General features: G+C 36.6%; 1 protein-coding gene across 1 annotated transcript in view; it reads right to left on the bottom strand.

Annotated features, from left to right (window-relative positions):
* Positions 1–16,896, bottom strand: part of LOC100101180 (actin-depolymerizing factor 1) — a 40,299-nt gene that overhangs the window by 15,393 nt on the left and 8,010 nt on the right. The window contains 2 exon segments of the mRNA NM_001099808.1: positions 2,681–2,812; positions 4,088–4,278. Coding sequence (NP_001093278.1) covers positions 2,681–2,812; positions 4,088–4,278 — 323 coding nt within the window.

Genomic DNA, 16,896 nt, shown 5'->3' with positions numbered 1-16,896 from the left:
TACTGCCCCAGTGGCTGGACCGATGGAGGGTCGCGGTCAACGTGGGGAAGACTGCGGCTATCCTCTTCGGTCCGGTCCGCACAACAGTCGTCCCGGGACAGCTCAGTCTCCGTGGCGCTAATGTCGAGCTTAGATCCAGCGTCCGGTACTTGGGGGTCGATATCGACCGGAATTTGAGGATGACCACCCACGCCATGTCGGCGTTGGCGGCCGCTCGGTACGCGAGATTCCTCCTCCGGCCGGTGTTGGCCTCCAGGTTGCCGGTCAGGACTAAGCTCGGCATTTATAAGACGTATGTCCGTTCCCGTATCACGTACGCAGCTGCGGCCTGGTATCCCTCATCCCGCAGGGTATGCGGGAGAGGTTACAGGTCCCGCAAAATCTGGCTCTTCGCACGATAGTCGGAGCAGGGCGTTACGTCAGAAATGCCGTAATCGCCCGGGATCTGGATGTGGAGTCGCTCGGGGAGTTCATCCGGAGGCTAGCTCGTAATCTTTACGAGTGGGCTGACGGTGGACCCCACGAGCATCTCTCCTCACGAGGACCTCTTATGAGTTTGCACGGGTAGGTACCACCAGCCTATTTCTGCCGTGAAGCAGTAATGTGTTTCGGTTTGAATGGTGGGGCAGCCGTTGTAACTATACTTGAGACCTTAGAACTTATATCTCAAGGTGGGTGGCGCATTTACGTTCTAGATGTCTATGGACTCCAGTAACCACTTAGCACCAGGTGGGCTGTGAGGTCACCCACACCTCTAAGCAATAAAAAAAAAACAGTAATAGCGTGATTTTGTTACAAACAAATATATCCCTATTGTTTCTTACAATAAATGTTTATTCATAAACGTCTCGCTCTTTTGCATGATTTACCATAGTAATTTATTACATTTTAGTTCAATTCTTTACACTTTCTACATGCATAAAAAAATGGAATAGTATTTAGATACATTTACTTGATTTGTTGTGAACTATGGGATCACTTTAGTCCAATATACCCAAAACGAAACTGTAAGCTGTGCGAATTTGTCTAACTTTACATGTTACTGAAAATCTTTCAACGATAGCTCATATTGCTTTACATGTTACTCCTAATCTTTCAATGCTGGCTTAGATAATTTTACTTGTGACGAGAAACCTTTTATATAAAATTCAGATAATTTTACCTGTTTATCAAATTATGGACAATATATATAAGCGACAATAACTGCTATATACACAAATGATAGGCAATAACCTTTAAGTATATTCGATGGGCAAAAAAAAACTATTTATAAGTCTATTAAAATAATTTCAATCCTACAGTTAGATTCGTTAAAATATTTTTTTTTTCAAATTTTTCAACTTTAAATTGCTCTACTGTAAAGTTTACGCATTGTCGCTTAGTCATGTTTGCCTTTCAAGCGTCGATATGATAAATTTGTCAATTGGATCTCGAAATGATATCGCTGGCTTGATATTATCACAGCCTTATCGTGTCGCCCTGTGTTATTATTGTAAGCCGGTATGTTGAAATTATGATAAAAATTTTGCAATCATTCAATTACACACTATGTCAACGCTAAAAATAATGTCGATGTACATTTAGAACTGAAGAAAACATGCTGAAATAGTGAACCAATTTTTATTTATTTATTAATTATTCTTTGTTCTGGTGATCATGACCAAATCAAATTAATATTTTGTCATTGGTCCTTCAAGCGTATGTAAATTTCCAAGTTATAGAAAGTCTTCAAGTTGTTTAAAGTTATATTGAAATACCAGATTACATACATAAACATACATAGATACAGATTTTATTTCATAAAAAATGTATTTGTGGCATGTTTGGTTCAATTTTCTATGAACAGTAAACTGATTAAAACTTTCTGTGGGTTAGAATTCAATATTTGGTTTAAGGTTCATCTTATAATTCAATTACTAAATAAAAGTTAACAATCAAGTAAATCATCTCCCTGACTTTTCCTCCATCACAGAACAAAGACTACAAACTGCATCAAATTCATTCATCATTCAATAGGTACTGGTGATAATACTATCATTCAATAGGTACTGGTGGTAATACTGGTGGTAGGACCTCTTGTGAGTTCGCACGGGTAGGTACCACCGCCCCGCCTATTTCTGCCGTGAAGCAGTAATGCGTTTCGGTTTGAAGGGTGGGGCAGCCGTTGTAACTATACTGAGACCTTAGAACTTATATCTCAAGGTGTGTGGCGCATTTACGTTGTAGATGTCTATGGGTTCCAGTAACCACTTAACACCAGGTGGGCTGTGAGCTCGTCCACATATCTAGGCAATAAAAAAAAAAATTGTCATATAGAAGTAATACATATAATTTAACTGAATTTAACAATTCTTCAATCAAGGTTTTTTTCTCATTATAACAAAGAATATTTTTAAAACAATAACCATAAATATTTAGAATAGTGACCACAGATGTATATTTTTTAAATATCACAAACCCACTGGAACTGAAAGCCAACATTTCCTAAGGTTTTATGGTAAAGTACATTTCAGGATAAAGCTAAAAACATTTGCTTTTACTTTTTGTGTTATAATAATATGCATAAAAACCTGACACATTAAAAATACTAAAACTACAAGTATTTGTGCTCAACCTACTTACTAAAGAGAATGGTTCCTACAATAAATGATATGCACAGTTTTGTGGGTCAATTTCTTACCTAGAGTACAACATCTTCTTCTTAACCTTGGCGGTGTCCGGGCACCACGACATCAGGAAGAGCTTCTGTTTCTTGCTAGCCTCCGACGTGCCCTGGCACTGGTGCGTGTATTCAAAGTCAAACAGGCCATATCTGTGTGGCAATAATAATAGTTATAATTTTTTTTTTATTGCTTATATGGGTCGACGAGCTCACAGCTCACCTGGTGTTAAGTGGTTACTGGAGCCCATAGACATCCACAACGTAAATGCGCCACCCACCTTGAGATATAAGTTCTAAGGTCTCAAGTATAGTTACAACGGCTGCCCCACCCTTCAAACCGAAACGCATTACTGATTCAAGGTAGAAATAGGCAGAGTGGTGATACCCAACCGCACGGACTCACAAGAGGTCCTACCACCAGTAATAAATTACTATTTAAATGATCTATATGTATCAAAAAATCATTGGATATTTATCACCAGCTTTCATTGACTGCACAGCATTTACCTTATATTTATCATTACCCATATTTACACAACAAATACACTCAATTTGTCTGCCTGTGATTTGTAGTCATTGTGATTTATATTAATATGATTAGGTGAGCTGTGATGTTTCAAACAGCATGTTAGAAATGAAGACATGAGTGGGTGAAGGGGACAAGTGGCATATTTAAGATTTTTGAGTTTTTACATTGAATAAACTGGTTTTATGTGCCTAAAAACCTCATTAGACCTTAAAAATACGGGTTTAAAGGCTATTTTTAGAAATTGCATGTGATGAAGGACTTATGTAAGAAGAAAAAGTACAAGTAACAAAAGCTTGTTGCCCGTTTTCTCAAAATTAACAATTTGTATCTTACCCCTTCATCCACTCGCGTCTTCAAATACTTTTTTAAATCTATATTTGCACTAGTGTAAAATACTCAAGGAAGGTATCGTTTATTGCCATCATCGAAGGTATATGGCCAGTTTGATGTTGGGCGTTCATTGCCGTGAAGAAGCAGTAATGCGTTTCGGTTTGAAGGGCGGGGCGGCCGTTGTAACTACATATCGACGCTTGAAAGGCAAACGTGACTAAGCGACAATGCGTGAACTTTACAGCAGACTAATTTAAAGTTGAAATACTTGAAAAAAAAATCCATTTTAACGAATCTAGCTGTAGGATTGAAATGATTTTAATAGACCTAGAAATATATTTTTTTTGCGCATCGAATATTGTCGCTTAGTTACGTTTGCCTTTCAAGCGTCGATATACTGATACCTTAGAACTTATATCTTAAGGTGGGTGGCGCATTTACGTTGTAAATGTCTATGGGCTCCAGTAACCACTTAACACCAGGTGGGCTGTGAACTCCTCCACACATCTAAGCAATAAAAATATTCGGAGCATAGAAAAGTTTACCACGAAGTCGTCACATCTCACCTGCATTCCCCGGTACCGCCCTTCTGCAGATCCTCGAGGAACTGTTCGTATTCGGCGTTGCGTTCGCCAACCGTCTCGACGTCGATCTGTTTCTCGTCACGGATGTAGAAGACAACGTAACGATGCTTCTTGTCCTTCTTGATCTCTTCGTAAGTGGTCTTGCAAGCGTCCGAAACTGTCACACCAGACGCCTGGAACGCGAAAAATTGATATATAGATATTTGCGAGTTTTTATAAAAAATAAAACATTTTCATTGAAGAAAAAGAAGAAGCATTATATATATGTATGCGTATCATATATATATATATATATATATGTATTGTTTTGTGTCTTGTAGTGTGTATATGTTGTTATACGTAATGTTTGCTGTATGCAATAGGTTTGTGTTCCTAATTCTTCTTTCCTTTTGCGGGCCTACTGGAAGAGATTTCAAGATGAAATAAGTAGTGCCCTTGTACTCTGTATCCTTATTGTCGTATTTCTTCTAACAGCTGTGTGTACAAAATATATTAAATAAATAAATAAATTCAAACTGTTTCTGCGAATGTCTATTTTTTTCTTAATCAAACGAAGGCTACCACCACCTAGCGAGTTGCGAGACAACGAAAATGCAGGCTTTAGACCAGGGTTTCCCAAACTTATTTTGTCAACTGCCCACTTAGAGTATAAATTATTTTTTAGCGCCCTTTTTTACCTACTTTAAACCACTATAGCGAGAGCTCAGTCGGTGTTCAAGAGTCCTCCCAGATGGAATTACAAATTGCATCCCAAGCCTCTACACAACGCCCCCATTTTTTTGGTATTTCTCTTACGCCCCCCTTTAGGCCTGCAGCGACCCCAAGGTGGCGTTGTTGCCCACTTTGGGAAAGGCTGCTTTAGACAATCAACCGACGTGAGCAGAGTAAATTTAAAAAAAGCGGTTATCGTCTGCCGTTTTGACAAAGTTAAAAGGACCAATTTTTTGGTGCATTACCAGAATATCTTACGGGCACAAGTCATTATCCGGAATTCTTAAGACGTCAAACTTAGAATGGCCAGTGTAACTTTTGCCGCACCTTTCATAATGAAATGCGCCACTTTCTCGTGGCTGAAATTGATAGATTATTGAAACATACTCCGTGCGAGCTTATTATTGTAAGTATTGTTATAATCAATTAGCAATTTACTCAAATTATTTAAATTCGGGTGTCGTCTTTTCACAGAATCATGTGTACCTACTTGGAAGTCTTGTGTGTGTTAATACGTCTAATCTAAACCTAATCGAATCAAAGCTCACGGCTCAATAGTAATTAAGTAGCTAACAGCTACACAGTTTTATATCAAGAATAATCACAATAATAAAATAATTTCCAGTTAATGATTGTATTGGATTTTAATCAGCCCGCGTATAGACGGCGCTTATAAATTTTATAATGGTATTAAGTTTTGTTGGACTGATATAATATGGGGTAAACCCCCGCTCAACGCTGTTAACGCCCTTTTACACATAAGCTTCGACGCTTATAGGCCCAAAATTGATGGTTGGTTGGTATCCATCATCCTGCATATATCTGACCCGTAGCAGTATCTCGTCCAGGTTTAAAGGGCGGGATAGCCCTTGTACTATAGAAATGTGGCTTACAACTCATGTCTGACAGTGGCTGGCGGTATTTACGTTGTGGTACGCTACAAGCTCATATCTGAGCAATTAAAATGAAGACTAAGCAATAAAAAAAAAAAACTTTGTTTGTAGATTTTACAGTTTCATCCGAAATAAAACTGAACCTTCAAAGACTACTAACAATAGAAGTTGACTTGTCTTATTCATCCAGATTTATTTCATACATACAAAATATTATAATTAGCGTTTCAAATATAAAGTCGTGTCGTGGCTTTGGGGTACCAATAAATAGGTCTAGGTTTGCGACTGTAATACAGTCCTAAATCAATTTTGGATTAGATCCAAATGCGTGGGCGTGTCACGAATAGGAAAATCGTTTAATGCTTTTAAAACTCGTAACAATTAATTGTGTAGAAATATTTATGTCCGGGATTATTACCATATTATAGAACAACGATCGGGGAACTTTTTTAATTATTACCCAAAAATACTTTGTGTAAGTTAATATTACCCCATGGAGAAGAAAAAAAAAAAAACGAAATCGCTTCTTTTTAGCATCTTTCATGTTATAGCCCCCATGATAATTTTGAAAAGAAAAAAATAACCAAAAATTTAATTTAAACATCATTTATTCAATTTATCAATGTAATATCTAGTAATACATAACGCCAAGCCAATCGCGGCACACGATGCCTACAATAAAATACCTGGGTCAATCACGTGAACTTTGTGTTTCCAAATAATGTGTTCTATCTCATTCTCTCGCCGGCTGAATCCTATACATTTATGTGTTTGTGTCTCTATGGACTTCTTTTTTCGTTTCGTTTCAGTTCGTTTCATCGAGTTGGAAATCACAACGATTCTAAAGAAATTTCACTTCAATATATACTTTTTACTCACAAAAGTTTCATTTTTACCTCCAAAAATTTCATTTTACCCCATTTGGGGTAATTTACCCCGGTTCCCCGACCGCTGTTAGATAGAATAACGAATAAAATGTAATATTTTTTTAAATCTGAATATCCACATTTTAGTCTTAAACGTTTATAGTAAAAGAAAACCTAAATGAAGAAACAGGAAAGTCCTTTCCTATGGCACAGTTCAATGATAATACTACTGGAGATATAATAACCCAAGGAGGGTTGAGGTCACGCAGGCAGTCAAACGTAAAGCTATGCAGCATGATAAGAGGAATTACTGCATTGCCGCAAAATAATGTGGGATACGGGCAAGAAGACGACGAAGAATTGCCATGACGAATTCGCAAATTCGTGATCTAAAGGAGTAACAAAAAACGGTTTTTTGTCATTATTTTTGTCAATAACGCATCCCAGAGTTCATCTGTTAGTCATAAGTAACAAATGAGTCGACTATTATCAAAGCCGGCAATGTGACTTTTGGACAATTATTGGTAAATCAGAAAAACGAATTATTGACTTTGTATTCCATTGGCAGTCACAAAACTCTTCTGAACGACATCTTAGATAAATAGCAGGTTAAGTATTAACCTTTATTTAATGCAGGTTTTGAACCGTATTCTTTGAAGGAGACGATTATATTCAAATCAGTCTGTATTGCCATATCAATAACATTTTTTTGTCCAAATGCACAGATTGCCACCTTTGATAATAGACGACTCAAATACAAGGCGTTTTCTACAGTTTTTGTTCAGAACAAGTTAAATGACTTCAGATTTGCCACGGTGTCTCCTGAAGAACTGTTTTTAAAGGGATTTTTCTAATGAAATACGTACTCAACAAATGTTCACGATTAACTTCCACGATGAAGGAATAGCATCGTGTAATAAAAATCAAACCCGCAAAATTATAATTTGCGTAATTACTGGTGGTAGAACCTCTTGTGAGTCCGCACGTGTAGGTACCACCAACCTGTCGTGTGTCAAGCTCTCTACCGTGAAGCAGTAAAGCGTTTCGGTTTGAAGGGTAGGGCAGCCGTTGTAACTATACTGAGATCTTAGAACTTATATCTCAAGGTGGGTGGCGCATTTACGTTGTAAATGTCTATGGGCTCCAGTAACCACTTAACACCAGGTGGGCTGTGAGCTCGTCCACCCATCTAAGCAATAAAAAAATATCTTTAAAGACATAGAAGTATTTAGTATTTTATCGGATTTGAAACTATACTTAGTTGAATGTGCTTGGAAATTCGATTTTCTGGCAAAACACCGTCTACAACGTGCGACTGATGACGCAAAAGTCACTTAAACAAATGGTTACATTTCATACTGACAGCGATGATCTATAGTAAACGTTGGCCGGCCTTCATTTTATTATAGTTAATAGAGGATTATCGTAGTTTTCGTTTAGTGGTGGTAAGAAGTCTTATGAGCCTGCACGGATAGGTAGAAGTACCCTGCCTATTTCAGTCGTGAAGCAGTAATATTTACGTTTTGAAAAGTGGGGCACTGGTTGTACTTTAAAAACTGAGACATTGGAACTAATATCCCAAGGCGTATGGCGGTATTTATGTTGTTGAAGTTTTTTTTTAATTGCTGATAGATGGGTGGAAGAGCTCACAGCCCACCTGGTGTTAAGTGGTTACTGAAGCCCATAGACATCTACAACGTAAAGCGCCACCGATCTTGAGATATACAATATATCAATTACACAAACTACTGATATAAATTTCGAAAGCTATTTGCGAAAATAAAATTATCAATGATTCTCTTTTACGCAATGTAAAAAAGAATCATTGATAATATAATCATTAGTTTTTTTTTATTGCTTATATGGTAGGACGAGCTCACAGCCTACCTGATGTTAAGTGGTTACTGGAGCCCATAAACATTTACAATGTAAATGTGCCACCCACCTCGAGATATAAGTTCTATGGTCTCAGTATAGTTACAACGGGTGCCCCGCCCTTCAAACCTAAACGAATTACTGCTTCACGGCAGAATTAGACAGGGTGGTGGTACTTACTCGTGCGGACTCACAAGAGGTCCTACCACCAGTATATGGATTCCGGTAATCACGTAACACCAGGTGGGCTGTGAGCTCGTCCACCCGTCTGAACAACCGTATATACTATCAAACAGCCTAAGTAGACTTGATAATATAAAATACAATAACAAATAATCAAATCTCCCCCCGCTGCTGGCATTGGTATAAGTTTCTAATTCAGTCGCTGGGAGGTCATTCATTACATTTGTCATCATTAGTTAGAGCCGGCTTTAACCTAGATCAAAATTTATACTAAGCAATTCCAGCTAACGGTTTGTTAAATTAGGGCACAGTTCACGTTATAATGGCAAACTGTATTTGTTTCATAGTTCTCGTCATTGGGTAAATATAAATATAATTCCTTCAAACAAAAAAAAGACTGATTTCAGTATTCAAAACAGTAAGAGCTCTGTCTTTCCTCTCGAAATATTACGTTTATTATAATGCGGGATTTACATTACGAAATTAGTGTCATGCATGTTGAGCTCAGTTTCACGAAAGTACTTTCGATATATGCGAAAGTAGTTTCGTTAAAAAATTAGTGTCGCGAAATTCACAGTATCGCAGTAACCATGGCGCCTTGAACATCAAAGCTATAATTTGCTATATTCAATGTAGCTATAGAATATAAACTTATTGTAGCGCGTCCGAACTAACAATACACACGTCCGCACAGCGCAGGCCCTTTCGCGACATTAGTTTCACGTCGCGTTTACACTATGAAATTAGTTGCATGACATTAATTTCACCAAAAAATCGCGCAGGGCACGAAACTAATTTCCATGCATGAAATTAATGCATGCATTACGAAAGTATTAAATTACACGTGAAACTGTTAGTAAAACTAATGTCACGAAATTAATTTCACGCCACTAATTTCGTAATGTAAATCCGCCTTAATACTTTGCTATTATTATTATTTACTATTCTCAAGCAGCTAAAATAGAAAAGACTCGGACGTCTATCCATAGCTTGCCTACAAAGAACATTGCGGTATTTTGGTCATGTTGCACGCAGAGATACTAGCAATTTGGAACGCCTTGTGGTGACCGGTAAAATCGAGGGGAAAAGGCCTAGGGGTAGAGGTCCCAAACGACGGTTGCACCAAATAGCGGAGGAACTGAAAATACCTGTCAGCGACGCATTCCACCGAGTCACAGAACGGGGTCGATGGAGACAGCTGGTTGACGGGATCGGACGGAGTCAGGATCCTCAGCAATGAGGGACCGATTGAAGAGAAAGAGATAGTACTTTGCCAACAACAAGAGTGTTTATAGACGTCGAATCAGATACTCCTGATCAACTCTTGGTGCTTTTCGCCTCTCAGAGGTCATCGTCCTTGTCGATTGCGACGAAGAGTTTGACGTGCAACCCAACCCATTGCATTGCTCAGTGAATGTGAATTTAACAGCTGTCTGGTGTAGTGGTAAGTGACATGGTCACTACACAAGGGGGTCGCGGGTTCGAATCCCGCTAAGGGAAGATATTTGTATGATAAATCTAGGGTCAGCAGACTAAAGCACATAAGTCAAAAAACTCTACTTTACAGGAATTAAAAAAAACTATTTAGAATCTTATACATTAACAAACTTAATAATGTTTATTTGAATTATATAAGTCTATAACACTAACTTATTATTAAAATTAAATATTTTAAAGTAAATGTGATTATTTAATAATTAGATGACTTAAGTTATAAGGAACACAATAATAGTATGAGTTAAGTGAAAAAGATCAACAATTAAGATATATATTATAATAATATAAGTCATAAATATAAATAACAACTCAATGTTTAATTAAAATTCTTCTTCTTATTCTATTATTCTTCTTCTTCTAAATATCTGGATCAGTATTTCGTAAAGTTTCCAACGTGGGAAGACTTATGTAAAATTCATGGAAAATATCTAGTATTAAAGGGAGCAGCGAAATTAAATCATTTTTTTTCTCGATGAATACGGGTAATGGCTGTATAGATATTATATCATCAGTTTGAGAACCCCCAATGGATGATCTCCTTTTCATAGCAACTGTCTTTATAAAATTGTCACTTTCATCTAACGGTTTCATTAAACATCCTCGGCAGACAGGTTCACCTTTACCATGCACAGTAAAAAAGTATTTTTATGTCTTCATTCTAAGCTTTTGCTTTTCAGGTTCAATAGCTCGTATTCTTTGTTTAGATTTATCTTGAATTTCCAAGTATGCAGATCTTTTTGCATATGACCCCATTTGCCAATATTCTGTAAATATGGCACGCCTATCAGTTAATGGTATACGTTCTTTACATTTCATTCTGCAAACAGGTAACTCTTTCAAATTCAAAATCATTTATTTCAACTTAGGTGTCAGTATAACACACTTATTGAATGTCAAAATATAAATAACAATGTTATCTCTACCACCGGTTCCAAAAAAAGCCACAGTCCTGAGAAGAACCAGCGAAACAAACTCAGCGGGCTTTTTTTTTTGTTTTTTCTCAAATATTTTTTTTAATTCATAGTGCGATCTGATATATATTTTCCTTTTAAAGTTTTGTATACCTGTCCTAAGTTACGTTTTATTCTTTTTTCTCTTTTTATAGTACGTATACTCTTTTTTGGAGACACATTAGGATTCATTGAAATTTCATCACAAGTACTTGAACTTGATGTGATTGGAAGTCTCGGTAATTCATAACATGGATATCGTACAGAATCATCACTAGAGAAGTCAAGTACAGAATAGTATGTTAAGCTACTGACTTGACCTGATGATGTCGACGGTATAGGATCGTCTACTACTAGGTTCTACTAGAACTCTGTGTTCAAAATCGACTGTTGATTTACATTTTCTAAAAAAGGACAAGACAATTAATTATCTATTTATAATGATATAATATTGATATAATTACGTAATTTTCAAATCATAATTTTGAAGATATGTGAAAATATACCTTCATTGCTTTCCAGATGAGTGGATGACGCCATTTCAACTAATTTCTTGCCTCTTTGAATATTCATCTTAAATAATTAAAATACTTAAGCACTCACACAAAACTAAACAACAAACTGTGCACAATCGACAACATTAGTAAATTAAAACCACTTACCGAAGTATTGTTTACGTTATAAATATTTTTAAGTAACCACTTTCTATAAAGAAATGTAACATTTTGATGTTCTTTATAACATAAGTCAGACTTCTTACGTTAATAACTTTGTACTTATGGTGTTCCTTAGAACATAAGTTCAGTTATGTTTTTTAGTTCGTTTGATTATATTGGGATTTGATAAGGTTGATACAGAACGCCGCTTGAATACGCCATGAAATACTTGAGTTTGATTTATGTGCTTTAGTCAGATTGTGTGTTGAGCAAAATGTAAACCGATGATGTAATAAAAAATAAATTGAAAATTTTGACTTATGTGCTTTAGTCTGCCGACCCTAGAAATATAAATGTCTTTTCCAGGGTTATTATGGATGTATATTAAATATATGTATGTGTATAATAAAAATCTTAATTTATTTCCGTTATCTGGTACCTGTAACACAAGTTATTTACGAACTTATCACGGGACCAGTTAACGTGGCGTGTTGTAAGTAAATATTTATTTATTTATTTAATAGCGATTTTAATTCGGTAGTATATTCAGGGAAGCACTGCTCTTGATACGATTTATAGCGTTAGCAAGTTCTCAAAGGCTGAGCACCGTGAGCACACGTGGGTACCAAGCCGTGCGTAGCTAGCTAGAGTACGGCTTCGAAGCTATCAGCGATTAGGTAGGAGAAAAGTGTTCATTTCGAACCCTGGGGAATCAATCGAACGACAAAACAATTTCACATATTTATTAGACTACATGTACGTATTCGATGTCTAAAAAATAATAATAAAAAATTGGAAAAGATATAAAGAGAAGAAGAAAGAGATATAAAGAGAATAATGTAATTATAATTAAAAAAAAACCAACGTTATATAAGAATATAAAAACGATGAGCTGAAAACTTTTACGAACACAAATGCTATATAGTGCTATCTATACTGCCGAGCCCGATACTAAAAAATCTTTAAATGTTCGAATAAAGAATCCAATAAAAATTTACGAGATAATTCCTATACGCGATATGACTGAATTTAATGTTATCAATTCAACAATAACAATATGGGTATCACCTCATTTAGTTGGTTATTAATGTATTATCATTGGATATTTACTTCAAATTTACAACTTTGGAGTTCACCGCGGTCAGCTTGGTGCTGATTGAGCCAATGGCCACAAATTAGATGCGACAATGCGTCTACTTTGGCCGTCCAGAAGTTGAGTTCGATTGTATCCTACCTTTCACAAGACAAGAACACACACTTAGCTTTGCGCCAACAGCGCATAATTGTATTTGATATCCGGAACACTTTGGGGGCTTACGACACGATATACCCACCAAGAAACATTTACACGCCGTTAGAGATCTCTCTATTCGTGCCGCCGACAAACTATCAACGAAATCTTTCTAGGTCACAATATAAGCACAGCCCTGATATTTCGAGTTCACCTTTACAATCGCCGGGTTTCTCGACAGAGTTCTATTGTTCGTGAAGCCTTTTATCTGAATGTCGCTGTGACTCACGAAGCGCGTCTCAGTATATATATTTAAAAAAAAAAAACCTTATCTGCTCCAGACAGGGGTCGAAATGAGTGAGGTGAACGTCTCCGGTGATAATTCGACGTAAGCTCGTCTCTATTATACATTTAGCGTTGTTTACCAAACAATTAGAACAGGGGTTCCCAAACATATTTTGTCTACCGTACAGTTTGGGAATAAATTATTTTTAGCGCCCACATTTTTTCACCTACTTAAAAACCACTATAGCGAGAGCTTAGTCGGTGTCTAACTCCTCCTAGATTAAACTACAAATCACCTCCCAAGAATCTACACAACGCCCCCCTTTAGGCCCGTAGCGCCCAAAAAGGGGCATTATCGCCCACTTTGGGAAAGGCTGGATTAGAACAACGCGAAGAGAGTTAAGATCAATTTCTCTAACATAAAGTATGTACATGTTTATCAGCATGTTTCTACACAATACTAATAATTAAAACGATCATTTCCAATGTGCCGAGGAGCGTGATATGTTTGAACAGGTGACTGGGTGCAGCCGAAGTGACGCCATGTTTTGAATGAACGTTTGAATCATCGTGTAAATATCGAGATAATGTATGATGCGTGAGCTAGCTATAATAGTTTTGTTTAGGCAATACAGTAGATTGGGGGGAATCGGGACGCTTTCCAATTCCAAGACAAATTTTCAGAGGTTTTTCTCAGGGTGATACCAATAAAATTGAGATTAAAATAGTTCCGGAGGTTTAAATTTTCATAAACGATGCATTATTATAGATAGTTCATTGAAAAATATACACAAAAACTTATTAACTTTTTAATATCTTTAATCAGTTACAAAGCTCTGATGACAAAATTAAACTATTTAATATCCATAAGTACTAAATAAAAGTCCTTTTCAATTCAACAAATTTAAATCCCACAAAACTTTTCTGACAAAAGCATTGTGACAACCCAGATTTGTCCCTATTCTACTCCTAGTCCGTATTCCCCTCAATCTACGTTACCTATTTTTTATGGTTTCGTTTGATCGTGATTTGATATTCGAGAATACAAAGATTACTTTCAAGATTTTTTCTTCGTAACAACGAAGTGATTTGGTTACCACTTGATTACAGCAAGTACGCTTTACATAAGCTGTAAATTTGATTTAAATTCAAAACCAAATAGGAATTTAATTCACCGGATTCAGCACTACTTCTAATTACACTGCACGCTTCATTGCTTTATCACAAAAATCCAAAGTCGTGTTTTAACATGCTTTTCTTGAAAACCATATCTATTTCGGGCGCAAAGCTTTGAAAATTTCAACGCAGATATTTTTGGTGGCAATCATAGTGAGAGGGTGCCTGCAAATAGTATGGTACAGTGAGGGCGAAACATGAGGGGTAGAAAACACGGGATCTGTGTTAAGGGCAGAATTTTTATTGATCTTTAGAATGAACCTAATGAACACCAACTGTTAACTAAATACGTGAACATGCAGAATTTATACTTTAAATAAAAATATATATTTTCAAGTAATCGCTTTTTTACATAATATGATGTGGTTAGCGATATGAGATACATGTTCATCTATGTCTTCATACCATTTATTTCGATGACGGAAATCCTTATTTAACACAATATATTTCTGGCTCAGCGATCCATAACTAGACTGGCTAACAAATATTTAGTCTAAAAAAATACAAAACAATAGACTATGCTTATCTTTTATCGCTTACGACAAGGAAAACACCTACAAAGATTATCTTAGGTATCATGTGGTCCTTCGCGGTACCACATAAATGTTCAACGCCTACCCGCATCGTAAAAAAATCCCTGCAAATCGATATTCGCGAGCAAGATTTCCAAAGTTATCAAGAACCGAATCCAAACTCTCGGTCACAATTCAATGAAATTAAATACTAAATTCGCGAAACTGGAACGTCTTCATAGAGCGCGCTAACCAATTTCGAATTTAATGTTACGGTACAGCAAGCGCACGAAAGTCGAATTGTACATAAAATCCACCGTTCAGATGTGGATAAATTTTGAATTAAGACTGCATTTCACCGCCACACACGTGCTCTCAGAGTTTTATAAATAGAAAAACGTTCGTTCGCCCAATGTCTGTCATGCGTATCTATTTTTATAAGATACCACGCATAGCACAATGGCTTTCAGATGTTTAAAGGTTGCTCAGAAACTGAATTTCAACAGATCCGGTGAGATTTGTAGAGTGAAACAGGTTTTTTTAAAAATTCACTTCACTACACTACCGGTGATAGGAGCTCTTGCGAGTCCGCACGGGTAGGTACCACCACCTCGCCTATTTCTGCCGTGAAGCAGTAATGCTTTTTTGTTTGAGGGGTGGGGCAGCCGTTGTAACTATACTTGAGACCTTGGAACTTATACCTCAAGGTGGGTGGCGCATTTACGTTGTAGATGTTTGGGCTCCGGTAACCATTTAACACCAGGTGGGCTGTGAGCTCGTCCTACCATATAAGCAATGAAAAAAAAACTAATGATTATATTATTAATGATTCTTCTTTACATTGCGTAAAGAAGAATCATTGATAATTTTATTTTCGCATATCACTTTCGAAATTTATATTAGTAGTTTGTGTAATTGAGTGCAAATTAAAGACGTCGACTATTGCCGAGAAAGTGGAGCGTCTCAAAGAAATTATATTATTTTTCTTTAAAGCTTCAATCTTCAAAAGCCATGGAGTAGGTAATACAGAATGATGAAAATGTAACTAAAATTTTGTAATAGTTAATTTTGATACCTCAGTTTAAAACATAATAGGTGCATCATCATTAGCTGTCATGCTAGGGTTACTCTTAAACCTTTGGACATCGTCAACAGAGTTTTCCATTTTAATTGAGCCTCAATACATTAAGATAGTTTTTCAGAGTCCTCGTGTTTTTATTTGCTGATTCTTCATTCAAATTCATTTTGATAACTAGTGGTAGGAAGCATGTGTTTTGGCTTCACGGTTATTATTGCCTTCGGGCACATCACAAAGGTGGGCGGCGATGTTGTAAGCTAGCTACATTTTACAATGTAAACAGTGAGGTGATGTTAAATCGCATATCGAAAATCGCGCCAATGTAAATTTATTTATGTTTCAAACGTTGTCGCCTTGACTTCAAACATTTATTACGATATAGATGACTAGTCAATGACACAATTGTTCTTTAATTATATCATTACATAAGTTGGCAAATGCGTAAATACTATTTTTGGTTTTTCAAATTATTTCAATTGTATTTTCAACCGGATCAAAGGATGATCTAACTTATTGATTACCAGTTTATCGTGGCCTCTAAGAGTATAAAAGGGTCGTAAAGAATCTTTCTTTTTTATTTTTGAAAAGTTACTGGTGGCCGAGGCCTTTCCAGTTTTACCAGGGCAGGTGGGCGAGCAAAGGCTCAGCCAGGAGGGGTGGGATTTGCTAACAGCTACCCGAGCGCCTCCAAAGAAGACTAACGTAAATAGTCTATACATCACATGTTGATAGAAGCAGAATGCTTCTCTGAAATGCCAACATTGGGTTTAAGTTTCACTGTAACAGCATAAAAAAAATAATGCGGGCACAATATGAAAAATAAACAACGATACATAAAGAGATATTTACACAATCCCGATAATGATTTCGTAAAAAAG

The sequence above is a fragment of the Bombyx mori genome, chromosome 24, assembly GCF_030269925.1.
Source record: "Bombyx mori chromosome 24, ASM3026992v2".
NCBI classification, from domain to species: Eukaryota; Metazoa; Arthropoda; class Insecta; order Lepidoptera; family Bombycidae; genus Bombyx; species Bombyx mori.
This window is presented reverse-complemented; position numbering and strand designations above follow the sequence as displayed.